The sequence below is a fragment of the Megascapheus bottae genome, chromosome 2 (assembly GCF_031878675.1).
Source record: "Megascapheus bottae isolate mThoBot1 chromosome 2, mThoBot2.hap1, whole genome shotgun sequence".
NCBI classification, from domain to species: Eukaryota; Metazoa; Chordata; class Mammalia; order Rodentia; family Geomyidae; genus Megascapheus; species Megascapheus bottae.
The window spans coordinates 81,336,727-81,351,488 of record NC_143510.1 but is presented as its reverse complement, the minus strand read 5'-3'; the positions used below and the strand labels follow the sequence as shown (position 1 = coordinate 81,351,488).

The window sequence follows — 14,762 nt, the reverse complement described above, 5'->3', positions numbered from 1 at the left end:
AACTCTTCCATGGGGACCAAAGGAGAGGGGGGAGGAGGGGGAGGAGGGAAGAGTGAGAGGCCGCCTACGCAAAGGAAGTTAACGCAGTGTCGACACTCCGCCCCTCCAAGACCACGCCCCTCGGGAAGTCCCCGCCCCCTCGACAAAGCCCCGCCCTTCCCCGCCTCTCCCTCCGGACCGCAGGCGACCCCTGCCCGCGCGCGCGCGCGCGCACACGCCCCCCCCCCCCTCCGCTCCCCCTGTGCTCCAGGCCTCGGCGGCGCCGGCCGCGGCTGGTCCGCACCGCCCAGCTTCGGCGGGGGGCTACCGCTTCCCGAGCCTCCGCCGCCGCTGCCGCCACCGCCGCGCTCCTCCCTGCTGCGGGCCGCGGACGCCGCCGCCGCCGCCGCGTAACCGCCGATCCAGCGGGGCGCCGAAGCTGAGGCGAGCTCGGGCGCACGGGCCGCTGTCTACCACAGCCGCGGTCGTTCGTGGCGCTCGGGTTCCAGCGAGGACGGTCTCTGCCAGCTTCCTCCGCCCGCCTCCGTCCCCGGCCTTCCTCAGTCCTCGGACCGCCTCAATCCTCCTCCCGCCGCGACCCTCCTCAGCCCTCGGTCCACCTCAGTCCTCCTCAGTCTTCCGTCCACCTCAGTCCTCAGTCCTCCCGGGTCCTCGCAGTCCTCACCGCCCTCCTCTCCGCGCTCCTCCAAAGCACGCCCCCCCCCGCCCGGTCCCCACCCCCTGACGCCCCACCCGCGGGAACGAGGCCTGGGGAATTCAGGGGAGTGGCCGTGGGGACGCGTCGCGGCTCGGCCAGCCCCTCCTCAAAGCCATGGTCTGGTCCCCATTGTAAGAGCTGCGCCCCCCGCCCCGAAGAGGAGGAAGAGGAGAGCGAGGTGTTCCCTGCGTGGGGGCTGCGGGGACTCTCCGCGTGCGGAAGCTCGGGCATTATTTCGGGTGGGGCGGGGAGGGCCCTGGATTTTGAGGAGTGGAGTGTGTGTGGGGGGGGCGGGGAGCGGGCAGGGAGGACCCGTGGAGGGAAAGGACCCTGCTTTTGGTGGGGGAGTCGGTGAGAGACTATGGGGAAGGACCAGGAGCTGCTGGAAGCCGCTCGCACTGGAAATGTGGCTCTGGTGGAGAAACTCCTGTCTGGCAGGAAAGGAGGGATCCTGGGCGGTGGATCCGGCCCCCTGCCCCTGTCTAATCTGCTAAGGTAAGGACGGCCCCTGGCTTCAGCTCCGGGGGTGGCACACCTCGTCGTGCATTGTGATGGATACGTCCTCCTCCATCCCCTCACCTTATTGCACCTGGTGGAAAACAGACTGTGTAGGGAGAGGAGGCACGAGCCTCCAGGTTAGATGGATGCTTTAGATGTCCCCCCCCACCTTGAGTAATGTTAAAATAGCCTTCCATCAGTGCATCAGTCAGCTACTTTACTCCAAGCTGTGGTGCAGAACTTGGACATGTACTAGTGTTGATTGAAGAGAATCAGCATTCCAGCCCGCTTTCCATCACTGTTGATAGAGTTGCTGTTCCCAGGACTGCCTCCCTCCACTCTCCCACCCCTCACCCGTGTTGTTATTTAAATGAAATTGACAGAGGAGCTACTGCGTGCATGCAATTACTCTGCTAAAAAACCACAGCCTTGTCTTTTCTTGCAGAAGGTTTGTTCTGCTGTGTGGTTATGAGATTACAAAATGAAGAAAGAAAACCTTGTGAGGAGGTGTCAGTCAGGAAGAGGAGTGTGTAAAACTTGATGAGGCAGGTTAGGCAGCCCCAGCAGGACTTTCAGTCACCTGGATGAAGCTGAGAGACACCCAGGATGCAGGATGCAGGATAGGCATTGACATGGGGTGCCTGGAATCTGGTAGAGGCCTTTTAATGGGAAACATGTTGCAGGTGAGACGGATGTTGCTTGGAGAATCTAAGGTGACATTTAAGAAAAATGTCAAGGTCTTTATTCAGCAGGTAGTACCTCAGAAATAGCAGAGTTGGTTTGCATCATGGAGAAACTATTAACCTACAAGTCGAACTGGACAAATGAAATCAGTTGGGAGGGAGGAAGCTTGAAGAGCGTTCACTAGATAAAATCCAGGGAAAGCTCTATAGGGATATTAAGCTGTAGCTATTCAGTTTGTTAATATTTTTAGTATTTTTGAAGGCATCTAACCTCTTAAAAAGCACATTTTAAGATACCTATGCTCACAAAAAGATTTAAAAAGCCCAAGTGATTATGTTTGTTTAACTAAAAACATTCTGTGTTACTCTTGTTGAGTGTTTAATATGAACTTTTGAGTGATAATGCATTTTTTTTACACAAGGTCTAATAGGTTGTAGTGGTCTACCAGCAATGTGAATAATTACAATACTAAAAGGGAAAATAAATATCTTAAGTTACAGATAAATAAATTTAGGTGGAAAATAGTTGATGGGATTTAAAATAGCTCTGTATGTTATTCATACTAACAGTGGCATTTTATTAGAATGACAATTCACTTCAGAATTATGTTTTTTTTTTTAAAAAATGGGACATTTCCCCCAACATATTTCAGAAGTGCTGGCATTTATGTGAACTCACTTGTTAATTTTCATTTTTAAATACAATTAGGGCATGCATATTTCAGACTATGGCTCTCTCAGTTACTCTTAGTCACAGGTAAATTGTAGAAAAGCAGTTTATCTAGTTACAGTTTGGTGAAATATATTTTCCAGAGGATCCATCAGTTATGAAAATGATTGTGGTTATATGCTGAAAGTTTGTCAAAAATTGATTCCTTTGGAAAAACACCAAAGACTTCTTAGAGCCCAGTGATAAATTGTTAATTTCATTGAAATAAATGGTATTTTTAAAAAGACTGATAGGACTATGAGGAAAATTTTTCTTTTTTTCTTCTTTGCTAGTCCTGGTGCTTGAACTCAGAGCCTGAGCACAGTCCTTGGGCTTTCTCAAGGCTAGAGCTCTACTACTTGAGCCACAGCACCACTTTCGGCTTTCGTATAGATATGGTACTGAGGAATCGAACCTGGATTTTTGTGTATGCACTTTACCACTAGGTCAAACTCCCAGCTTGGCAAACTTCTTTTAAACACTTCTTTTCCAGCTGTATTTAAATATATATATATATATATGATATGTATATTTAAAGAGTAGATGTCAAATCTCAGAAGTCACACACAATTTAATGTTAGTAAATATTAAATAAACAACCAAAATTGTGACCTACATTGCACATCTCAATGTAGAGTTTTTCAAACTTCTTGTTGGTTTTGTTAGAAGCTGCTGAAGTAGCTCTAAAACAAGAATGCATATAGAAAACAAACTGAAAGACATGTGATGTAGAGTAGTTTGAAGCAACTTGTGAAAATCACAAAACCAATAAGCTTCAAACCTGTATTTATTTCATACTGAATAAACTTCTGAAACTATCTTTGAGGAAAACAAGGATTGAAATTATGTTCTTTGAATGGTCCTTCACACAAAATGACATTTCTAAGAAGCCACTTTTATTTAGCCGTCACTTTTTCACAAATTATTGTCATCAGAAACTTACGGGATAGGGAAAACATGTCCCTTGCCATGAAACATAATGACACTGAAATATATTAGTATTTTGTAGTGAATTCTTGAGTAAGTTTAGCATTTTTCCTACTTGCTTTAGTACTTACGTGGTGTAGTCCTAGTGTCAGTCTGTGGTAAATGTTTGCATGTGACATTTCATTCAGTGGTTATATCAACTTTAAGAGGCTGACCCTCTTCACATATGAATGACTAAAGAAATATGACGATTAGTAACATGTCAAAAGTCATATAATTAGTAATGCCACGGATTTGAAATTCAGTGATTCCAAGTTACTTTACTAGAGTTTACATCTTTTCACAAAGTTTAAGGTACATGGTTAATTTAGGTGGTCCAGTCTGAACCTTTTTGTTTTCTTGCAAATCGTGACAGTTGCATTAAAACACTTTTCGAATAAAGTTATCCCTTGAATAAAGTTATCTCTTGATTACTTTTGAAGGGCTTACTAGATAACAACTTTTCTGAAGAAGCTTTTAATTATTTATTATTGTGGCCAAGAACTATATGATTGTGGAATTAGGTATACCTAAGTGACAGTACACTTTTTAATCATAAATTTGAACACCTTTAAATAAATATAACAAGCTTCACTGTCCTTTTCTATAAAGTGGAAGTAATAGTACCTACCAAATGGATTATTAAAGTATAAGGTAAAATATATACAGAATGGAGCATATAGACATTCAACATCTTATGCAGCACAAAAGCACATGAATTATCTATCACTTTTTATGGTAATTCAGCTTCGTTTGTTCATTGTCCACTGTAGGTAGGTGGGAGTCAACCAAATCTGTTCAGATGCCTGTATATGTAGGCATGCACCTGCACATATAGACATTCACACTGAACAGGAAGAGCTTAGGCACACCTATACCTGGGGCCAGAGGCCAATTCCACAGCCTCTTATGCAGTTATTCCTGATTCCAATCTGCTTGTGACTCAATGGCTCTGAATCGCTTGGTGTAGTCCTTTATAGCTGTCGAGTCCTGGGCTCTGCTCCCAGGGAATCTGATGCAACTGGTCCTGGAAAGGCTAGGCTGACGCTTTCTTAAGGCCTTGATTACTAAAGATTTGCTTTATATTAGAATGGGAATGTTTCCTTAGTAAGTTTTCCATTATGATTCAGTTTTCAAATAGAAAGGGGCCTTTAATCCATCTTCTTACCTGGTACAAGAATTTTGTTAGTAGCCTTTTCCAGTTAGTTATTCCAAACCCTATTAAATGTTCCAGTGAGCAAATTCATTGCACTTTTGATAGCTCTGATTATTGAAAAATATTCTCTTTATCAAGTTGAAATGTGCCTTCTGCCATTTCCAGCACTTGGTATTGGATTGACTGTAGGTCAAGACAAAGTCCTCTAATTTACCTGCCAGGGGTGTTCTTCAAGTGCAGGCTTTTCAGTGTATTGCTTTGTCATAAATCTGTAGTTTTCATGGAAGAACTGCCATTTTCCATAATCATTATGTGGAACAGAACATAGGCATTAAGTCATTTTCATGGTTTCACAACTTTTCTTGTTTGCTTTCAGATTCACAATGACCTTTGTAGAATATAGCGACTAGAATATTTTTCCAATAGATGTCAACCAGCCAGTGTAGAACATAGTAGGACGTGATGTACTGTTGAATCAAACAGAACATTCGTAGTTGGATTCTATTTGGGCAGTGAGATTTTAGGTGATTTTTCATTTTTTTAAACCAGAATTTTTCAGTGATCTACAATGATCTTATATTAGTTAAAATAAATGACAGCTATTGAAAGAGGCTGCAATTAAATTATTACCACCTTATTATTGATTTAAGATTTTGATATAGGTCAAAATTTTTGATCCATGAAATAGTGTTGGTTATCACTGAGCATGTAGTCAGTAACAGCTTCCAGGTATTTTTTTCAATGACCTTTGAAGATGAAATTCCCCCACCTTGTAAAAGTGTTAGACTTAAATTATTCCTATTATCTTATTTCTGTCTATATTTGTAATATGTATATCTCCTTGACTTGAGTCTGTTTTTTAGCATATTAACATTTCTTCATCTGTAAATATAATAATCATGCTTTATAACTGAAATCCAATAACACCATAATATATCCCTAAAGAATCTCTTTTCAGTTTAGTATAAATTTAAAAGTGGCAATCTTTATGCTTGATAGTTCTCTCTGCTGAAGCCACTTAATAGACCTATCTGTCAATTGCTTCTCCATTATATACATGAGAATATTGTGAGGTATTTAAGCCATTGTTTTTGTTAAATCATACCATATTCTGTTCACAACAGTCCTTTGATTTAGCCTTTCACTTGCAAGTCTGTAAATTCTGCCCAAATCAAGCTGCTTTTCTTGCAGCTTGTTTCTGGAACTGAGTTACTGGTAATTCCTAATTTTGATGGAAATCTTTTCAATATCCTTTTGCATCTTAATTCTTCTGGGTCTAGATCCATTCATTTAAAAAGTTAAGTATCTCTTATGATTGCTCTGTTTGGAGCTTCAGTAGTCTCCTTATTTGTTTATCCTTAGTTTGAAAATGATTCCTGACAGGGAAGACATAAAGTAGAAATTGTGAAGAATCAGATTCCTTGCATCATTGATATAGAAAGTTCTTTTATTATCTAAAACTATCTGCAGTTTTATACAGTCAAACTGTTCTTTTTTTTCCCCCTGAGATGTATATATTTCACTTCTGTGTATTTTTTACTTCCTCACCATTCCTTTCCATCCATAAAGAAATTTGAGCTCTAGTTGGCTGTGCTAGTGCCTGTAATCCTAGATACTTAGGAGGCTGAGATCTGGCTGAAGTTCAGAGTCAGCCTGAGCAGGATAGTCCATGAAACTCTTATCAGCTAACCACAAAAAAGCCAGAAGTGGAGCTATGGCTCAAGTGGTTAGAAGGCTGGCCTTGAACAAAGAAGCTCAGGAGGAGAGTTCAGGTTCTGAGTCAATATCTTAAGATAGGCACCACAAAAAAAGAACAAAGCTCCAGAGAGCTCATCATACTCAAACTGAGTTTCCTCCATCCATTCTTCCCTTTTAACTTCATTAAACTGTTGCAAAACCTTTTAAAATCTTTCCTCCTTTGGCACAACTACTTTTTTTTTTTTTTGCCGGTCTTGGGCCTTGAACTCAGCTTGGCCACTGTCATTGAGCTTTCTCAAGGCTAAAGCTAGTGGTCTGCCACTTGAACCACAGCACCACCTCCAGCTTTTTTTATGTATATGATACTGAGGAATCGAACCTGGGTTTTCATGCGTGCTAGGCAAGCACTCTACCACCTAGGCCTCACTCCCAGGCCCTGGCACAACTACCTTTTATACAAAATGACATTTAAGATGAATATTATTTGTATTTCAATAATGCAATAAAAGTTTGTCAATACCTTAGATTTACTTGGTTTTCTTGATGTGTAAGAGTTGAGTACTATTTAAAGGATATTTGGTAAATTACTGTTGAACATAAATGTTTCACTCTTTTCTTTTTGTTGTTTTTGATGCTGGTTCTGGGGTTAGGGCTTGAACTCAGGGCCTGGATATTGTCTCTGAACTTTTTTGCGCAAGGCTAGTCTTCTACCAAGTAAGCCACTGCTTCATTTCCAGTTTTTTGGTAGTTAATGGGAGGTCTCACAGAGTTTCTTGTCTGGTCCGGCTTTGCACTATGACCCTCAAATCTCAGCCTTCTGAGTAGGTAGGGTTCCAACTATGAGTCACTAGCCCCTGCCAGGGGTTCATTCTTAAGATCCTCATGGTAAAGAGTGATTAATTAAAAGTGAATGGAAAAAATCTGGTCATCAAGATATATAGACCAGAGAGAGAGAGAGACCTTAGACTTTTTTTTTTTTTTTGCCAGTCCTGGGGCTTGAACTCAGGCTTGGGCACTGTCATTGGACACTTTTTGCTCAAGATTGGATCTCTGCCATTTGAGCCACAGTGCCACTTCTGGCTTTTTCTCTATATGTGGTACTGAGGAATCAAACCCAGGCCTTTGTGAATGCTAGACAAGCTTACTCTACCATAGGTCACACTCCTGGTGTGACTTTATACATTTTCAAGATTTATAATTTTTCCCCCTGAAATTGTGGTGCTTCAGATCTGGGCCTGGGCACTGTCCCTGAGCTCTTCAGCTCAAGGCTAGTGCTCTACTACTTAAGCCACAGCATCACTTCCGGTTTTCCTGTGGTTAATTGGAGATAAGTATCTCAGGACTTTGTGTTCCTCTGGCTGGATTTGATCTGTGATTCTCAGATCTCAGCCTCTTGAGTAGCTAAGACAGATTTAGAATTTAACTCGTGAAGTTTTCTGCCAAGTACAAGGAGATAACAAGCAACTAGAAATAGGAAGCATTGTAATTTTCAGAACTGTTTGGTCAATTGTGGTTATTGGGGCTCTGTCAGAAGAAATTCATTTTCATGGAAACTGCATTGATTAAATGGAATAAAATCACAAACAGAGTAGTTAGACCTCATGAAAATGTTGTATCTATAAAAATAGTCAAGTTGCAAGTGGGTTATCTATTTTAGATAGTAATGATGTTTGAGGCAGTGATTGCACCATTATGTTCAGGGAGCTGTGTCTGCCAGAGAACAGTGCCAGCTGCATGATGGGAAGCAAGGAAAAAGGAGCAGGAATTTTGGTACTGACCTCTTTCTCTGCTGAGCTGAGTTTTGAGCTCTGTTAAAAACTGTGAGAATGATAATGTCACAATGAAGTAGCACAGTCAGCTAGTTACTATTTATCTTGCTGATTCTTATACTTATTTATTTTTATACCTGTTCTAGGGCTTGAACTCAGGGCCTGGTCACTGCCCTTGAGCTTTTTGCTCAAGGCTGTCACTCTGTCATTTGAGCCACAGTTCCATTTCTGGCTTTTTTGGTGCTGGAGATAAGAGTCTCACAGACTTTTCTGTGTGGGTTGGCTTCAAACTGTGATCTGTGGTTCGAAGATCTCAATCTCCTGAGAACTGTGAGCCACTGGTTCCTGGCTTATCCTGCTGATTCTCTTCTTCTTCTTCTTCTTCTTCTTCTTCTTCTTCTTCTTCTTCTTCTTCTTCTTCTTCTTCTTCTTCTTCTTCCTTCTTCTCTTCCTCCTCCTCTTCCTCCTTCTCCTCCCCCCCCTCCTCCTCCTCCTCCTTCTTCTTTTTTTTCTTTTTTTTGATCCAGGTGGTTGCTAGGCAAGTGTCTTACTATTGAGCTTACACATTTCAGCTCCTTTCTAACTGTGCATTGCACATTTTATGTGTGCCTTTCACTGGATTTCCTTATCTTGCATGGAAAGGTGGAGCAAATTTTTCTGACATCAATGCAGAGGTATACAGTATTCAGTGTGTGTTTGCTGAATAATGCAATTAGCATTTCAGATGACAGTAAAAAATTTGATTTGTTCAACTGGACACTGAAATAATTTGTTATAGATTTTAGGTAATTTTGGAAAATTCTTTCAAAGAGCCTGTTATGGAACATTCTCCCTGAGTAACTAGAAATTGGAAATGACTATAATGTAAATCAAAGACTAATTTCAACCTATGGAACATGAAGGTATTTAACATTTTATACATATTTTTTGCCAGTCCTGGGGCTTGAAATCAGGGCCTGAGTACTGTCCTTGGGTTTTCTCAAGGTTAGTGCTCTGCCACTTGAGCCACAGCACCACTTCCAGCTTTTTCTATGTATGTGGTACCAAGGAATCAAACCCAGGTCTTCTTGTGTGCTAGGCAGGCACTCTACTGCTAGGCCAAACTCCCAGCCCATTTTATACATTTTTGTGTATCTTTGGTTTCCAGGTTAAACATATTGCAGGATGATTTTAGTTAATTAAGCTATAATGAGTTTGATTACTCATATATTGATATGAGAGAATATTATATTTGAAAAATTAGGACCTGAACTGAGGCATGGTTCAAGTGATAGCATCCTAGCAAGTCTAAGACCCTGAGTTTAAGCTCCATTACGACCCCCCCAACCTCCACATCCCCACATACAACAAACATGTAAAGACCCCCAAAAGACAGAGGCATAGTATTATAAACCACAGAGGCAGGTGAGACACAATGACAGTTGAAACCTAATGAATCTTTTGTGTGTAACATATAGTTAAACTTATGAATCTCAACTTTTTCTTTTGTATCAGGAGGAGAGCAAATGAATTTTACATTTCTGTTAACTTGGGTGAGGCTTGTTCTTGCCTTTTGAGAATGGATCAAAAAAATATACTCAGGAAGTTGGGATATAGCTCAGTGGCAAAGCACTTGCCTAGCAAGCATATTGTCCTGGGTTCAATCTCAAGAACCAAAAAAGAAAAGGCAAAAAAATACAGTCAAAAATATGCTCAAAGGTTAAATTTTGTTTTATTCAGTTATGATGGTATGCCAAGGAATATTCATCTCTGAATCTGATTCATAAGAACAGTGCTTTTCTAAATGAAATTACATATCTTTACAAATCTAACTATAAAATGGAACTTCAATATATGTATGTTGTAGAGTTATTTGAATTCTTTTATATTGTGAGAATACTTTTATTTAAAATGGTTAACCAGGCGTAGTTAAGTTAGCTAAAGTTAACAATCTGCCTAGGTTGTTTGATTGAATTGGATCACTAGATGTGGCCCTAAACAGATAGCTGCATTTCTTGATGTCTGTTGTATGTTTCTGTTCCTCATAACATGTTTTCCTTAGCATCCTGTGCCTTTTTAGATTAAAAAAAGGCTAGTCTATTTTAGTAACTATAAGTTCACAACTCTTCATAAGAGTACCAACTGACTTTCTTCAAAGAGAAGCAGATTTTGTGTGAGCAGTAGAGCTGGGATTATATGTATAATGAGTAGATTAAGAACAAATATGGGACCTTCAAAGTATGAGACCTTCAAAGTATAATATATAGAGTTTCCTTTAACAGCTGTAGTCTCCCCCTTGGTCATTGTTAATTGTTGACCTGACCTACTGGATCCATGCCTGCTATGCTTCCTGTCTTTACCACATCACCAAAAATTACTTGTGGGAGCTGACAGTTAAAGTCCTAGTGAAATATAATTGACTGGTAAAACTTTTAGGAACCTGTAAAGAGACAACAAACAGGCCCCAATAGGAAAGCTATAATATGAAGCTCTATAATATGAAGTCCTGCTGTAGCAGGACTAATTGTAAGAGGGGGCCAGATAAGGACATTTATCCATTTAACCTTATTTCTTATAACGCTGAGGTAGAAAGAGATTTAATTAATCTAGGCCTTTTCTTTTTTTTAAATTCTTACTATTTATTTATTTATTTGGTGGTGCTGGAGCTTAAACTCAGATACTCTACCACTGAGCTACATTTACAGATTTCTAGAACTTGCCATTAGATGTATTTACACTCATGCATAAACATTATTTCCCCATTTCTGGAAGTTATTTGCTAGGCAAATACACTTACACAATTACAGTTGGAATAGGATTATGTAGTAGCTTTAGTGTCTAATGTGGTTTTAGATTCAAGTTCAAAAATTTAAAATACTTCTTTATCCTTCAGCATTTAGGTGATTCCATAAACTTTTATTTTACTATACAGTAGGGTACAGTAAATACTGTACGGTATTTGAAGTTCTTGCCCTGAATCCCAATTAACATATTAAAAAATTTTTGGTTTATAGATTTTTTTGCCAGTCCTAGGGCTTGAACTCAGGGCCTGAGCATTGGCCTTGGGCTTCCTCAAGGCTGGAGCTCTACCACTTGAACTACAACACCACTTCTAGTCATTTCTTTATATATGGTACGGAAGAACTGAATGCAGGTCTTTGAGCATACTAGGCAAGCACTGTACCACTAGGCCAAACTCCTGGACCCTAATTATCATTACATTTTTTTCCTTTTTTCTTTTTTTTTCATATAAAAAGGTGAATTTATTGGGGAAGCAGATGGTGAACTGACCGGCCAGGGGAAATAGATGGTGAACTGACTGGCCAGGGACACAGTGCAGACTTGGGAGCTGACACTGTGACCTTGAGCAGCGCTCATGCTGGGTTTCTAAGGGCAAAACCCAAGCGGTCGAACCTGGCCACACAGGTGGCCAATGGGATAGTTACATACATAGAGGGACCATTGCCAGCTCCAGCCACACACAGGTAGCCAATAGGGTTACAGTCCAGTGTTTGAATTTACCTATCACCTTAGTTGGAGTTGGTGGGCAAATTGGGAAGGTCTCCACACAAAGCAGGCCCACCCCCACCCAAGCGGATATCCCTCCTCATAGGGGGTAGGGAGAAGGTCAAGGTTGTCCCTCCCTAGAAGGGCAAAGGTGTCTGGGCTGTACCATTGACCTTCCACAATAGGGCGGGGAACTCCTAGGCATTCCAGATGGCCAGTCCCTCCTCCCCTTAACACTCCCCGCTTTTCTTGACTAGTTTACTTTAGTACAAACGGGATTATACCAGGTGTGTAGGATCATTCCTTTTTGATTTTGGCTGAAATTACTCTTAGCTACTTGGTTTTGTTTTTGTTTTTGTTTTTGTTTTGCCAGTTCTAGGGCTTGAACTCAAGGTCTGTTCTTGAGCTTTCTCAAGGCTAGTGCTCTGACACTTGAGCCACAGCATCACTTCTGGCTTTTTCTGTGTATATGATACCAAAGAATTGAACCCAGGGCTTCATGCATGCTAGGCAAGCATTTTACCACTAGGCCACACTTCTATCCCCTTTGGGTTCTTTTGTGTTCTTAATACTCTGTATTGAAATATCTTGCCACATTTGTAGTACTTCAGATATGCACAAATACTGCTATATTTACTTACAGAAATATCTGTTTTGTGTAGATATTTTACTGGTAGTGTGGAGATACAGGACTGAGTAGGAGTATGTTTGTGGGAGCAGCAGGAATTATGTAGGGATATTTGTTGGCTTTGTAAACTTCAGCAGTAGAACAGATTGGTTTCTTTGGTTTGCTTTGACTGTTGACCAGAGTGGTTTGTCATTCTGACGGTTGAAAGGAACTACAGATATTATCAGAGGAAAAAAATGAAGACTTACAAATGCAGATTAAGCAATTTCTTAGAAAACTTTTCACTGATTTGTATTTCTTCATTGCTATGTATCAGGGTATATATAGACCAGACTTACTAATTAGCCAACAAAATACTAACCAAGTCAGAAAGGATTTTATAGAAACTGATAACGAAAAATAGTGCTAAAATTATTTTATTTATTTCAACAATTATTGAGTGTCTTATAGATTGTAAAATTGAATGAGATCACTTCTAACAACCCCAAGTGTTATTAGAATAATGAGATAGCTATATAAACAAGAGTTAAGCATTATGTGGTACATGTGGGGATTGAAATACTAAACAATGCTACAGAAATGCAAAAGGCAAGAAAGGCATTTTTAATTCTATATGGGTTGAGTACTTGAAAGGGAGGTGATGCTTAAATTTTGTAGGATGTCTAGGAGATTGCCAGGAAGACAAGTTGGAAGAAGTATTTTTCAGGTATTCAATTGCAGTATATTCAATTGCAGTGTGTGAAAATGTAGAATATGATTTGGGATATTATACATAGTTTAGTGTGGAGAATGCATAAAAGCTAAGTTTAGGTTGTTTGAATCACAATTTGGGACTCGATGCTTTCTGGTATTTTTTGTCTTCTTTAGCTTGATAAACTGGTCTATCTTATCCATATATCCAAATATCTGGGTTTTATTTCTCACATAAAGAAGGAAATTTCTGTTATGATTTATCGCAAACCACTGAACCTTTTTTTTTTTTTTTTTTTTTTTGCCAGTCCTGGGGCTTCTATTCAGGGCTTGGGTATTGTTCTTGGACATTTTTTGCTCAAGGCTAGTAGCCAGAGCACCACTTCCGGCTTTTTCTATGCATGTGGTACCAAGGAAATGAACCCAGGGCTGAGTGCATGCTAGGCAAGCATTCTACCACTAGGTCAAACTCCTGGCCCCACAGAACCATTTTTTAACTGTAGTTTTAAGCTGCAGAAAAACTAGGGAAACAGTGTGTCTCATTCCTCATTCCACTTTTTTGGTACCCTTTTGTACCTAGCCTTGAATTCAGGAACAAATGTTCTCACTTGGTTTTCTTGCTCATTGTTGTTGCTCAAGCATTTAAACCACAGCTCTTGCCCATCTTTTTGCTGGTTAATCAAAGATGGAGTTACAGATTTCTGCACAGGCTGGCTTTCAATCTCTACCTGCTAGGTCTCAGTTTTCTGAACGTCTAGGATTGCAGGCATGAGTCACTGGTTTCCAGCTTTCTGAATATTAAAAAAAAATTTTGGTTGTGTTTTTTGACTTCTTTTACCTGAAACCTGGAACTATAATTCAATTTTACGCTATGCCAATGAAAAGTTTTTAATACTATGCTTTTATTCTCCACATCAAATATCCTCATATTTCAGAAAATTAATTGATATAAATAAAAGAAATAGCAGAATGGAATGGGAGAAGTATGAGTTTGAATGGAAGCTCTGGCCTTCAATGGGCCTTAGGCCCTAGTGAGTTTATTTAACTTTTAGGCTTTAATTTACTTATAAGGAAAGGATAATAATTAGACTTTACTAAAATTAGATTTTACTATAGCTTTGTATATATAGGAAATATATGTTATATAATACTTACTATCATTGGAGGTTTTAGGCTTCTTCTGGAGGTCTTGGAATAGATCCCCTGTTGTTAAAGGAAGCCTGTTGTAATATATTTGAAGTTGCATAGTGCCTATCATGTAGAAGGGAATAAAGAATGTTTATTTTTGTTACTGCTTTTACTGAGGCATCAATGGCCAAGTGACATACAACAGTGAAGTATTAAGTGTAATTTTAAATGCTGATCATAAATTTCATGAATATATTTACTTGAATGGGACCTCCAGGACATTTGCTCTATATTAGGTTTTGCCTTTCAGTACATCATGTTATTTTAAATCTAAATCTATAGTAGTGTGACTGTAGGCACAAGAGCAGGACATTGGGGATGATATTTGCTTGGTCAGTTGTCTACTTTTTTTTTGTCGGTTGTTGGGCTTGAACTTTGGGTCTGGGTGCTATCTCTGAACTCTTCAGTTCATGCTTTGCCCTACCCATGGGCCTGGGCATTGTCCCTGAGCTACTCAGCTCAAGGCTACCACCCAATCCCTTGAACCACTTCCCATTTTCTAGTGGTTAATTGAAGATAAGAGTCTCACACACTTTTTATTGTGTGGGCTGGCTTTGAATTGTGATCCTCAGATCTCAGCCTCTTGAGTAGCTA

At 40.2% G+C, this 14,762-nt stretch overlaps 1 protein-coding gene across 5 annotated transcripts in view; it reads left to right on the top strand.

The window, feature by feature from the left end:
• The first annotated feature begins 1,004 nt into the window (after positions 1–1,004).
• The window catches only part of Anks1b (ankyrin repeat and sterile alpha motif domain containing 1B), a 905,411-nt gene continuing 891,653 nt past the window's right edge, over positions 1,005–14,762 (top strand). For all 5 annotated transcript variants that reach the window (XM_090328468.1, XM_090328467.1, XM_090328466.1 and 2 more), the window contains exon 1: positions 1,005–1,192. In XM_090328468.1, coding sequence (XP_090184594.1) covers positions 1,059–1,192 — 134 coding nt within the window. In that variant the 5' untranslated portion in view covers positions 1,005–1,058. The remainder of the gene's footprint in view (positions 1,193–14,762) is intronic.